The 13,884-nt window shown below is 57.0% G+C and overlaps 1 protein-coding gene across 1 annotated transcript; it reads left to right on the top strand.

The window, feature by feature from the left end:
• Positions 1 to 9,165: 9,165 nt before the first annotated feature.
• On the top strand, positions 9,166 to 12,319 carry CCN5 (cellular communication network factor 5; the record flags this gene model as incomplete). Its single annotated transcript, XM_079543170.1, has 5 exons — positions 9,166 to 9,225; positions 10,904 to 11,111; positions 11,553 to 11,795; positions 11,921 to 12,099; positions 12,302 to 12,319. 5 exons carry the CDS (start codon positions 9,166 to 9,168, stop codon positions 12,317 to 12,319), a joined length of 708 nt encoding a protein of 235 aa, XP_079399296.1.
• Positions 12,320 to 13,884: the final 1,565 nt, after the last annotated feature.

Below are 13,884 nucleotides of genomic sequence, written 5' to 3' on the forward strand. Positions count from 1 at the left end.
TCCGCTCCTGCAGCCCCAACCGCTCCTGCAGCCGCCGCTCGGCTCCACGCCGCTCCGCTCCGCCCCGTCCCGCCCCGCCCCGCCGGCAGGGAGGGCGCAGCCGGGGGCTACTTCGTTACTTTTAGCCACGCTTCGCGCTTTGCCTCCTGCCTTCCCCTCCGCGAGGTGACGCACGTAGCACTCGAGGCACACGGGGGAGAAATCCACGCTCCCCCCGCCTCCAGCACCGTACGGTAGAATGGTTTGGGTCCGGAGGCCGAGCAGGCAGCCACCGCAGCACCCCTTGGCTGCAGCCACTGAGCTAACAGCGCACCTGCGAGGTGGCACCGCTCCCTGCTGTGATGTGCCCTGGTACCGGTGCAGGCACGGTGATGCAGGGTCTCCTAAATCGAGTGCCACGGATCCACTCTGCACCCCCCTCTCCACACCCTCAGGTGTCCCCAGACCTCAAGGGACCTCAAACAAAATCGTTGTATCAGTGTAAAACATCCCTATTGCCTGTAGTGGTGTGTAAGCAGAGAGAGCACCTAGGGCTGCAGGTGTAAGCGCTACCACAAGTGGACGAAAACGGACTTCTCTCTCACTGCCCAACTGTATTTGCACCAGTGCCTGGGGGAAGGCACAGAGCTCAGTGCTGCTCTGACTGCCTGCAACAGCCTGATCCAGCTGGAAGCCTGCAGACACAGCTGGGATGTACAAACTGGCAGCGGGGGGGTGAAATGGCACTGTCCTGCTGAGCTCCCATGGGCAACTTCACCTCTGTACTACTGTTGTGGGTTTTTTTGTTTTGTGTTTTTAAATATCTTGTGCGTTTGGAGCATCGCATGCTCAGAGGTCTGATTTCTGTTCCAAAAGCATCTGCAGCACAGATGGTCCCCAAGCAAAGCACAGTGTTCTCTCATGGCCTCCTGAAGGCACAACCTTGCTCACCGTCACCACAGCCTCTGCTGAGGTTAAGAGAAATTACAAGGCAGAAGAGGCCAGGAGAAAAGCTGTTAGCCAAGGTCAAGGAGGTGAACAGAGCTGAAGCACGGAGTGCTGCAGGAGGTGTGGGTTTCATCCCGCTGACTAATGCCTGCCTCTGCTGACTCAGCTCTTTCCAGGAGAGCCACCAGCAGCTGCTGTCAGCAGCACCCGGCTGTGCGAGAGCCCTCCACACGAGGTGTGAGCTGAGTGACTGACCTCACCCTGACCCCCTTTATCCATCCTCACTGCTGCTCAGCCAGGCAAATCTGTATAGTTGATATATATATATAGTTGTATAGTTGATACGAAATAAATGTTTCCCTATTGATGTCCTCACAGCAGTTTCCCACCTGGGAAATGGGAGAGACGCAGACAGGGACCTGGGAGATCCCCATCAATGACTGCTCGGGGCCTCAGACCTCATTGGCTCTGCCATACTGCAACACACACTGGTGCTGGGCTTAGATTTTCCAAAACAAAACCAAACCCTACATTTTCACACTTGCGTGAATAATACGCATCACACTGCAGCCCATTGCAAGCAGCCAAAGGAGGAAAAGTGTTTAAATTGTGTCAGTAAAGGACTAGCAATGCTGATTCAGGAAAACCCCTGCCCCAGGGTGAGCCCACCCCAGCCCCCGTGCTGGAATCCCTTCTTTGTTTCCCAGTAGCGGCTCTGGGGTGCAGACGATGCTATCCTCGAGCAGGTTGCAGCTTCCCATAGCAGACACAGGGGACACCCGATGCATGCCCAGCTGAGTGACAGCAAGGCCAGAGCAGCACAGGGCACACAGTCATGTCCTGGGCTGCAGCCTCCTGCAGAGCCGCGTGGGCTGCTGCAAGCTCATCCCCTAATGGGATTAGGGACAGTAAAACCAAACCAGCTTGTACTGAGCATCAGGCCACCCTGAGGTACTGCGACCTGCTCCGGGCATCTGGAGCAGAAAGGCCACCCCAGGATGGCAGTAATGCAAAGAAAAGGTAGAGAAGCAGAGCCAGTGTTCTGTGGGGAGAAGAGCAGCAGTTTGGAACTGGCAGTGCTTTAACCCTAGAAACGCCTACAGAACCCACCCCGTCGGCACTGAGCCCCTGGCAGAGAGCAGAGCCCCTTCCCACCCGCAGATTTGGGATGATGAGAGGTCACCGTGCACCAGGGCCAGAAATCTCGGGTGGGTGCTGGGCTGCCTCCTCCACGTGGAGCAGAACCCAGAACGGTGGTGCCCGCACCAGGAGGAGCCCGATTCAGACACACGCCGCTCCCTTCCTGCCCCGACTGTCACAAGGGAAGCGGGACGCGGCCAGGAGCGCGCACACAGCCGGCATCGCCCGCAGCACAGCTCTGCTCGGGCCGGAAGGGACCCGCACGTGTCGCCCCGAGCTGCCTTCCCGGCCCCGGTAATTGGATTGCAGCGCTCGGCCAGACGCTGCCCCGGGCTGCGGGAGAGCAGAATTAACCCGAGCACAGCTCCTCTCGGCAAGGCTGCAAGGCCAGCGCCGCGCATCTCCTCCCTCGCTGCAACAGCCAAAAAAATGAAAAAGGAGAAAAAAAACCGCTCTTGCTGAATGCAACCTTCCCACAGCCGCTTTGCCTGGGACTGAGCGGAGCACAGCGGCCGAACATTGCCCTCTTCCGACGCTCCTCAGTACCGCAGCTCAGCGGGACGCAGTCCCAGCACGGAGCCCTGACCCGCAGGCTGCCGCTGCCGCTGCCCTTCCAGCCCCTCCCCAGGTGCCCTGGGAGAGCCTTCTGGAGGCTGACCTCCCCTCACACACACACCTGGGTCAGCTTTTGTACGGGCTGTAACTGACCTCTCAGTCCTACATCGCAGCGTTATTTGGGACAGGGCGCTGCCTCGGGGGTCCTGCAGCACAGAAGAGGTGAGCACCATTGTACCTGAACCACATCGGGGGCAGTGCTGCCTTATCCCCTTAGCACAGGCTCTGACCCAGCCCTCTGCCTTAGGCACTGGTAATGCCAGAGCTGAAGAGACTCCCAGTTCCTCCCAGCACACCTATACCTAATCTCAGTTCACACAGCTGCCTCCATGCCCCAACCCAGAGATGGCAGCTGGATTCAAGCAAGATCATAAGGCTGTACTGCTGTGACAGGTCCCTCTTTGCACCATGAGCTCAGCCTGCAGGGCTATAGTGAGGGGCAGGATGGTACCATACCTGGAAGGCAGCAGACAGGGTCTGGCACAGGGTCTGGCACAGGGTCTGGCACAGGGTCCCCCTGGCCAGGTATAGCCTAGCTGGAGTCTTGCACTCCCTAATGCAGCCCAAAAGGTGCCTGAGCCTCTGGGCTGTGCTTAAATAGAGCTCCTGGGCCAGGTGTGTGGGCAGGTAATTAGTTCTTTCTGGAATTAGTAATAATTCCAGCCATTCCCCAGGTGGGGCTGGTAATTAGTGTCCTCTGAGCTCTCACACTTGTAGCACTGCGTCCTTCTGAGCAAACCTGGGGTTGCACGGATTCCTCCACCATCCTGATGCTGTAAGCCCCAGAAGCCAGCTGAGTTGGGTGTCCATGGGGCTGGGGGTCCCCAGCCAATGTGCTCTGCTGTGCCAGGAGCTTCCTCAGAGAACGTTGGAGATGTGGAGATCATCTCTTCTACTCTAGGGACTATTGCACAGTGAAGGCGAAATAGCAGGAATGGAGAGAAAGGCAGAAGGGTGGAGGGGAGAAGCAGTAGTGAAGCAGCCAGGTGTTCCCATCACCCCATAGCCAGGTCAAGGTGGGAACAGTGCTGGGGGGCACTGGGGGCTGCCTGGCCGCTGCCCCACACAGACGGGCACGGCCTCCTGCCGCAGCAAGGAATGTCTGAGAGAAACCAATCCTTGCTGTGCGGAGCTGGAAACTGCTGGAGACGCTTTAATCCGCCTAATCCAAGGCTCTGGCCCAATTAATATTCTATAGGATCTCCTGGAGCTCTTGTTTTGTTCTGTTCTTGGCTCGAAGGGCTGCCCAAGAAATTGAAAACAGATTATTGGGAAGAAAACAGCTTCAATTTGTAGACAGCTGTCTCTACCAAAGCTGGCTTCGATTCCAGCCATTCCCCGGGCGTGATGCATGCCTGGCTAGAAGAAGTTTCTCCCCAGTGGCAGCAGAAGGGCTTTTCTTAGGAGAAAAGATGAACGCCCGGCAGCGTGCAGGGCGAGCGGGGCAAGCTGCGTCCCGGGTGTCCCGGCTCCGAACCCCCCGGCACCGCGTCGCGTCCCCGGCCCGGCGCCGCCGCCAGGGGGAGGCAGAGGCCGCGCGGTGCGGGGTCACCGCTGCGATCTGAGGGGTGCCGGGTCGGGCTGCGGCCGTGCGGAGGTTGGGGCTGGGGGCTCCTCCAGAAGTTAGCACCGCGGGGGGGTGCAGGTCGGCGGGACGGGATCCTGTTCCTCCGCGAGTTCGGGGCTTGAGCAGACCGCAGAAGTATGGCCAGAGCCCTCTGTGAGACCCCAGGAAAGCATCTGCTGGGGGAAGGGTGCTTGGTGGGGGACAGCTGGCAAAACCACGTTGTGTCAGGTTAAAGTGTGGGTCTGCAGGAGAACTGGCTCTGTGACACAAAAGTGGCCCAGACTGTGACTCATAATAGCCCAGTGGTATTTTAAACACCGTATTGCTGACTCAGAGCTCTGGGAAGAACAACAAGGGCAGTCACTGCACGGCAATGCCAGCCTTTGCAGCATGGCAGTTTCAGGGTCTGCCATATGGTGATGTCTGCTTCTCCTGTATGGTGATGTTGACCTGTGCTTTATGGCAATGCCAACCTCTGCCAGCACAGTGCCAACAATGCTCCCACCCACTGCTCATCTGCCTCACGCCAACCCCAACGGCATTTGGGAAAGGAGTGAGTAGGGCAGAGGAATGCACACAGGGCTGACACAGTCCTTCATCCCCCGCTCCCGGCTGCGGTGCATTCCAGGCAGCCCTCCTACAACACCACATTTTCTTCACCACAGTCCATCCCTGCACATGCTCACTTATCCTCTGCCAGGCCTCTCCCAAGGCACCTGGAGCAGCACCTGCCATAAATCAGGCAGAGCTCCCGCCAGGACACGCACACCTCGCTCTGCCATGCTGAAAAATGAGCACACAGCTTCTCATCTCAGCACCTGCAGCAGCAAGAGCCTGCTCCCATGGCTGTTCCTTGAGCTCAGGGTGTCCCAGCGAAGCCCAAGCAAGCTCAGACCCATTGGGCTGTGTGCATTTGGTGGTGCTGAACGTGGCCGCCTGCTTTGGCTTTGCATGCAGCTGAGATTGTCTCTGCTGGGTTTATTTTCACACAGCTCCTCAGAACGCAGAAAGTGAGAGCTCAAAGCAAACAGGAAAAAGGCAGGTTCTCTGGGCGGCTATTTTTAACCACTGCAAACAGCATCAGTGTCATTATATTTAGAAAAAAAATGCAGAGCGTTTCCTGCCTCCCCTCTCAATACCTTCAGCTATTTCCTTGCAGATGTTGCCAGGAGCAGCACGCAGACGGGCTGTGCTCCGGGACGGGAGGGCTGTAGCTGGGGAATGCGGCTCAGAGCAGGTGCCCCTGGCTCTTGAGGATGAGCGGGCAGTGAGGGCTTGGCCACGTCCAAGTGCCACCTCAAAGGTGCCCCAAGGGTGAGCACGGTGACAACGCAGCATCACTGTCACCTCCTCCTGCCACGGGATGGGGACTGCAGGTGACACCAGGAGGTCTCAGCTCTGGGTGGGCGCGGGCAGGTGGCTCAGGACCTGCGCTTGCCGCTCAGAGAGCTTCCCCTTGGCTTTGGCTGTGCTGGGCTCCTCGCCTTGTGCTCAAGGACTGTGGTCGGTGAAGCGTTTGTGTTTCATTCCCAGCATTTGTGCTTTGCTCTGGGTGGCAGCAGCGTGGCAGACCGCAGCTCAGCAGGGCCACGTGCAGCATCGCTGGGAAACAGGCTCTCCTAACCCCAACCACAATGTGCTGGTTGTGCTTTCCAGCAAAACCCCAGCACGGGGAGAACGGGATTTCTCCATGTGGATAGGGAAGCTTTGTGCCCAAGGGAGGTGACAGAGAAACTGTTGGAAATGTGGTACAGATGGCACGAACTGCAGCCAAAATCAGCTTAAACAGCCTGCAGCCAGGTGGTGGGTGATGGCAAGAGTACACAACACTGCTCTCAGTGGTATCCGTGGGAGATGTCCCTTTTTTTCTGGGCTCAGCAAGAGCAGCTGTGTGCCCCTGCTGTGTTGGACTGTGCTCCTTTTTGGGCTCTGGCTCCCAAGAACTGCGTTCTGAGATGCTTCTCTGGGGCTCTGGTTGCTTGAAACAGAAGCAGAAGCCCTGGCCAGAAGGCTGCACAGAGCTGTGGGTCTGGCTGCTGTCACCAACCCTGCATGATGCATGCAGACCCAGCGGCCAAACGCTCCCTTTCTGCACACCCCTCCCCGAAGACCCTCTCACCCAGTGCACTGTGCCCAGCTGTGCTGGGTGCCCACCCAAACCCCATCCTACAGGGGCTGCCGTGGCTCTCCTGCTGTGATCAGAGCATGCGTTCCATCCAGCCCAGCTGCTGCATGTTCTTAATGAACACTGAGACCCATGTGGGATGACCTCCTCTCCTACCTTGCAGGAGATGCTCGCTGGGGGCTGTGGGTTTGCAGCCTCCCCATCCGGTCCCTGCCCCACAGGCAGCCTGACAGCAGCAGCCCGGAGCCAAACATCTTTTACAAATCACGGCGCATAGCTCGCATTCTCGGCTGGTTTATGAGTGTTTCATCTCCTCGTATTGATCAGGGCTGGAGCCGAAGTAATTACGTTCATCAGAAATAATTTCCCCTGATTTTGAGTCATATTTGAGCGGGTGCCCACCTCCCCCGCTCACCCCTTTCGGCACTGCAGCTCTCTGCTCCCTGGTACATACTTTCCGGGCGACATCGCTGCTTTCATAACCATGGTGAGACCTGGAGGCTTGTTTTTCTCAGCTGAATCCCACACATACACTAAAGGTTTCAGCTGTGTCATTATGGACTTGGCTGGGGATGTGGTCAGGAGGAGCTGGTTGATGGGAAGTGCATGCCTGGGAAGTCCAGCACTGGAAAGGGAGCTGGGACCCTCTGCAGCACACCCCACCTAGACAAGGACTGGAGAACAAAGCTTATTTCAGCCTTAAACCACAAGAAAAACAGGGATAGACAAAAAGAATGAGCAACGTGATCAGGAAACACGAGTTAGCACCATGGAAAATACCGAGGGTCTGGACCCATGAGGTCAGGGTCTGGGTTTATGTCTTGTCTGGGAGACAAAACTTCCACTGAGATTGTAAAAGAAGCTCATGTTTGGAGATGCTTTATACCAAAAATAATCTCTCCAAGGCTCACAACACTTGATACGTGATGATTCCTGACACTATTTTCCAAATAATAATGGGAAGATTCATCTGCCTGAGGCTTCCAGGCTTCATCTTACAAAATTCTTACTCTTTGGGTTATCTGAATGTTTAACTTATGGGGACAGATGGCTCTCATCTGGGCTTCAGCAGGGAGTCACTGTGAATTGCTGCCCAGGTTTTGCGATACCCATTAAGAAGCAGCGCTGGCCCTTCACAACGCAGCTGGATGTTGTAGTGATAAGCCCCTCGAGTCTGAATTATGACATTCTCCACGATTTTGGCTAACAGAGCCCTTTCTCAGTCGCCACAGCCCATCGACTCCCCAGTGCAACCTCAGCTCCTTCTTCTCTGCAGGCACAGGGGCTGTGAGTGGGACGGCCACCACCACAGAGCCCCACTCGTGGGGGTCCCCTGCGCTCAGCCCCGGCCCCCCATGGCAGCCCACAGGGGTCAGCGTTCCCAGCTGGAGCCGAGGGTTTCTGGTGCCGCTGCCTGACTGTCAGGAGCTGGACGGCAGCCCAGAATTCTTTTCTCACAAGTCACTTGGATGGCCACCAGATGGTAAATACTTTTCGTCTCTCCTCGCCTGGGCTTGGGGTGGATGTGGTGATCTCAAGGTAGAGGACTGCATGGCTGCCCCTCACCGTGGCTGGTGGTCCCCCAGGGGATGGAAGTGGCCACAGAGGGATGGAAGCAGCCATAAGCAGCCCTTTTAACTTCAGGGCTCCTGGCTGTCCTGAGCTGTCAGTAAGGAAAGGAAGAGGCTTAAGCAAAGGGAAGGAATGGAGGGAGAGCAAGGTGTGCAGCCATTGCAGAGGGATGTGAGTGCAGATGAATGGAGCAAAAAATTAGAGATTGGTGGTGCTGCTCACCATGGCGTGTTCAATGGCACAGCATGGAGAAACACGGCTGTCTAAAGAAGTCAATTTGCTGAGTGGGTGCCTTCATTTCTATAGAAACAGCAGAGCTTTCCAGGAGATGTATTTAGATCCTTGCATCAACTGACCACAAAAAAGAAACAAAAAACCTGACAGTAATGCCATGGGAACCACAGAGCACAACTTGGGGGATGAATCCCCAGCCATGAAATGACACATGTGGTGCAAAACACAGATGGGGTACGTGCTTCAGAGGAGAAGGGTTGTAACAGTGTCTACACGATGAGCTGCTCAAGTACTGCTCTGTGCTCTTGCAGAAGGCAGAACCTGCGTGATGCGGTGAGTCCAAATCCACACCATGTGCATCCAACCCCATGTGCTGTCCCACTGGGGACTGCACATCACTTTCCTGCTCTTGCTGTGCCATAGGAGCCAAGGAAAGAAGAGCCCTTTCAGCACCTGTAGAGCTTGCCTGGCCATTCCTGCACACTGTGAATCCCACACAGCAGAGGGGCAGCACTCTGCCCTCAGCTTTGGGATTCCATGCAGTGTGGATGACATATCCCTCTCCCAAAGCCATGCCCTGGGGCAGAGTTAAATATGGGGATGGGTTCCCAGCCCTGCTCAGGCTTGGCAATGTCCCAGGCTGGATATCAGGGGAACATGTCAGGCCATCCCTGCCCGTTCACAGCCCAGCAGAGAGGTGCTGGCACTGTCTGACAGCCCAGGCTCGGCAGCCCCCTCTGCCATGTCCTTGCCATTGGGGACGTGTCCCTTGTCCCTTCCCCTCTCTTGCTCTCCCAGCAGACAGCATGCTCTCACCTTGAGGGGAGTGGAAATGTCAGCTGGAATGTGGGCTGGAAAAAAAAGAAAGCAAATCTTGAGGCTCGTCCAAACCTACTCCTGTTTATATTGGAGCCTGGGAGTGACATCAGAGCGAGGAGAGTATAAACACCAGCAGGACCCACTCAGGGCTTTAAAGCCTGCAAACATGAGGCTCCGGCTGAAGAAGCAGCTCCTCATCCTGTCCCTGCTCTGCATCCTCTCCAAGGTAAGGAGTCGGGCGTGGGATGTCCTCAGGATCACTCAGGGCAGCACCAGGATTCCCAGTATGGGACTGTAGGGAGAATGCAGTGCTGCTGTAGCCCTGACAGCTGGCAGGCAGCTGTATGTCTGCAGAGCTCTGCCTGGGAGAGAATTCCAATGAAGCAGCATAGTCTTAACTCTCATGGACCAAATGCCTCTGTGCTGCAGCAATGTGCTCTGTTTGCTCACCTGCCCTGCAGCCATCCTGCAGCTCCTGCAGGCTCCGTGCAGTGAGCACCAGCCCCAGGGCTACTCAGCTCTCCCCCATTCCAGGACGCTCATGCAAACCATCCAATAGATTGGGATTGTTCCAGGGGTTTGATTTTTTTTTCTCTCTTGGATTCTGCATGACACAGCTCCCTGTGCAGAGTTTTGAAAAATGTTGGGGTATGTCAGTTCCAAATTCTTGTAATTGGTGCTTGAATCCCTAGCCAGACTGCAAGCAGGGACATCAGAACAGCCTCGTGCCTGTTTGACTGCTTTCCTGGGCACTTAAGATCTCCAACAGGAGCCACATTGCCATCTAATGACAAGTTAATTGCAGGGAGCATGGGGAAACGGATTAATAGCCATCTAATAGATTGCTGGATGGGCAAATCCTTCTAAAACATCAGTCTGTAATAGGAACCTGAAAGATGAAAAATGCACTTGGCTCCTGGGTGAGTTATGACTGATGAGCAGCTCCTGGCCAGGAGACCTCAGTGAGCTCTGGAAAGCCACCAGCTGTCCTCTGCCCCCAGTCCAAACATGGCCAACACCACCAGTGCCCTGGTCTCTAATGGTCCCCCTGCCTTCTGCAACAGCAGCAGTGCTGCTCATTGAGAGGACCAGAACAAGGCAGAGACTGCCCAGCCCATTTTGGATAGATTTCACCTCTCACATCCTGGCAGGGTTGCACGCATACCTGCATTGTGCAGCGCAGCACAGGCAAACTGCAGATCCAAAACGTTTGGCTTCCGATCCAACATGCAGCAGCCCCAGCAGCCGCCCTTGTCAGATGTGCCAGGGTAATGGTGTGTGCAGAACAGCCACAGACACACTGCTGCCCACCTGGGGGAACTCCTGCAGGCACAGAGCAGGCACACTGCCTTGGGGTACGGGTTGGCAGGGGCTGCTGCAGGCAGGGTAGGGGAGGAGGCAGCCGCAGCACAGAGAACAGCAGTGAGCCTCATCAGGCTTCAGTTCTCCCCTACAAATGTGTTGTCCCATTTCTTGGCACAAATGAGATGTGCTCACAGCGAGGGGCTGGGGAGGAGCAATGCCCTCACCATGTGTACGTAGGTCCTGGGAAGCTGCATCCCCAACTGTGCACCAACTGCCATGGGGGCTGCAAACACCACCTGATGAGCCTCAGTGTGTGGATGCTCACTTCCCAGCCCTACCTCCTCCTGCACTCGCAGCAGTGGTGCGTGTCAGCCCCCATCTTGCAGCGTATTCCTGATTCTCCTGGTTTCCATGGGAGCCCATCGTGCTGTGCAGTCGCTCCCTAAGAAGACGGCAGCTTTCCCAGCAGCACTGCCATGTCCCCATGGATGGGCAGAGCCAACATCTATCTCCACCCAACCAAGGATGACTTCCAGAGGCCATCCCAGTGCAACCAAAGCCATCAGCTGTGTCAAACCCGCGATGCTTTGTACCCCCAGGTGTGCTGCCAGCTGTGCCGACGGCCGTGCTACTGCTCCCACGTGCTGCCCCGCTGCCCACGTGGGTCCCCCCTGGTCCTGGATGGCTGTGGCTGCTGCAGGATCTGTGCTCGGCGCCTGGGAGAGCCCTGTGACTTCCTGCATGTCTGCGACCGCAGCCAGGGGCTCATCTGTGACTACAGCTCGGGGACAGGAGGCACCTGCAACTGTGAGCACCACAGCTGGACGTGGCTCTGAGAGCTGCTCTGCCGAGGAAGATGCACACAGATGGCTGCAGGGCTGAGTTGCTGCTCCTGCCAATTCTAATGCCAGTCGCTGGCCGGGTTTTTGGGGGTGGTTTGAGTGGGATGGGCATAGGGGCTAGAGGGGATAGAGGGGATAGAGAGCTGCAGGGAAATAACAGAGGGATATTTTCAAGTCTGAAAGCCCTGAGAGCTATGGACAGGGTTGGAGAGAGAGCAGTGGGTTTGTCACCCCCTCATGAGGCAGGGAGGGGGAGGTTGGGCGACACATCACCTCATGCCTCCCTATGCCCTTGTGACCATCCAGTTCCCCCTCCTCCTGGCAGCCCCCAGTCACCACCAGCTATCCCCTCTGCCACCCCCACTCTCTGTCCCCTTGCCCCGGTGGCTCCCCACTATCGTTGCAGTCGAAGACAACGAGGAGGGCTGTGAGGTGAACGGGCGGCTGTACCGTGACGGGGAGGTGTTCCAGCCCAGCTGCAAGCTGCAGTGCCGCTGCCTGGACGGGGGCTTCACCTGCGTCCCGCTCTGCCAGGAGGACGTCCGCCTGCCCACCCCAGACTGCCCCTACCCACGGCGTGTGGACATCCCAGGGAAGTGCTGCCCTGAGTGGGTCTGCGAGGCCGGAGAGCGGCAGAGCACTGGGGCAGGTAGGAGGTGGGACGAGGTGGTGAGCCCCAACAGGGGACCCCTCACTGCCCCTCTCTCCGTGGCACAGGGCAGGTAAGGCGGCACTGGGCTCCAGTCCCACTTCCCCTCCTCTGTTTCCATCCAGCCCCCGCAGTGCCGTACCTCTGCCAGCCGTGGGGCACGGAGTGGAGCGTCTGCTCGGCCACCTGCGGCGTGGGCTTCTCCACCCGCATCTCCAACCAGAACCGCTACTGCCGCCTGGAGACACAGCGGCGGCTCTGCGTGCTCAGGCCCTGCCCGGCTCTGCCGGCGGCATCCCCTGTGGTAAGCGATGGTGATGCCGACACCTCCAGGCAGCAGCTTGGAGAGGGAATGGGACATCCCAGCCAACACCCCGTGCACGCCCCGTCAGCCCCCCAGCCGTGAGTCCTCCAGCATCCACTGTCCCCACATCGCTCCGCTTTGCCTTTCCAGAGGGGATGAGGAGGGTGTTTGCAGCTGCGCCCACCCTGGTTGTGTCCCGCAGCCAATGTTCCGGGACTGAGGCTGGCACACATCCGTGACACCGTGGTTTTGGAGGAGATGGAAGACACGTCCCTCGGGAATCTGGGGCAGAACCGATGGACTTCAGCTGCAGAAGAGGGTGGAAATAGAGAACAAGATCCCTACAACACGCCTGTGTACTCTGCTGCCCCGGGTTGGGTTGCTGGGCAGCAGCACCCTGTTGTATGAGATGGGGAAATCCTGCCAAGCACAAACCCACCTGAGAAAAAGGGACGTGGTCCTTTCCCGGATCGGAGAGGCTTTTGGAAAGGGCTGAGTGACACTGCTGTGCCCAGCACCGCACACACAGCTCTGCTCTGCAGAATTAGACCACTATTGGGATGCCCCTTGCCCCCCACGCTGGGGATGGGGCTCGCTGCCCCACTACACCCGGACACCGGCAGAGGTGTTTTCCTGGCGGCAGCTCCCATTTACCTTCCTCACATCCCTCCAGGACAAACAGCTCCCTGCTCCGCCTGGCCGCCTGCTCTTCAAAGCCCGGCGGTTTGGCAGGGCTCTGGCAGGCGAGCAGCTCAGACGGAGGAGGCACCAGACATACCGCCCCGCATCCAAGCGCATACCCCAAAAACTAAGGCCAGCAGAAAGGCAGGAGACGGGAAAACAAACAGCAGCGATGAGCCCAACGGGCTGGGGCTGCTCCAGCGTGCGGAGCTGCACAGGAGAGCCGAGCGGCAGTGAACCCTTAAGGACTGCTCGGAAACAAAACCCAAATGCCCTCTAACGGCCTCGCAGCGATGTGCAGAGCAGGGCGAGAAGGGCGGCGAGCAGAGCAGGCGAGACCGCGCATCTTGGCTTTGCACCCCTGCAATCAAAGCGTTGTGAACGTGATTGCAGCACGGCCAGCAGCAGAGCCCAGCAGCTCCAGCAAGTGCCGGAAATAAATCAGTGTTGAAGGGTGTTGTCACCTCTTCGGGGAAAAAAATAAAGGAGAAAAAAGAAAAAAAAAAAAAAAAAAAAAAAAAAAAAAAAAGAGCCCTGCTGCTCATGCACGCTGTTTACAAAGAGAATTATTTACTGACATCAACCATTCATTTAGTGGGATGGAGGGGATGCAGGAGCCCCCAGCAGGCAGCACACAGCACGAGGGACTCAACAACATCAGTTTTCTGCCTCTGCAGTGGCTGTGCCAAAAACAGCAGTGGTGTGAAGCTCACAGAGACTTTAAAACCCACAATGTTCCTCTGCTGACATGGGTAAGGCACAACCACTGTACCAAACATCCGGGGTTCAAGGCAGTTCGGTTTTCTGTGTGCTGAGATGCGGCCCATCCCAGCCACCCCACGCTGCTGGTGAAATCCTAAAGGTCACTTTTCCAGCAGCAACCTGCAATCTGTATCTCAAACACGAATGACTCAATGCACCTCTTGGGCTTTTTTTGTTTTTTGGGGGGGGGGGGAGGGGAAGGGGGAAAGCTGTGATTCACTCAGCAGAAAACACCTAAATAATGAATTAACGACTCCAAACAAATCAGAGTTACTTTTCCCTAAAGAACAGAGGGAAACTGACCCTCACGATTCAGGTGCTCCCTTTAAGCTGTGCTACCTG

Source organism: Tetrao urogallus (assembly GCF_951394365.1).
Source record: "Tetrao urogallus genome assembly, chromosome: 16".
Taxonomy (NCBI): domain Eukaryota; kingdom Metazoa; phylum Chordata; class Aves; order Galliformes; family Phasianidae; genus Tetrao; species Tetrao urogallus.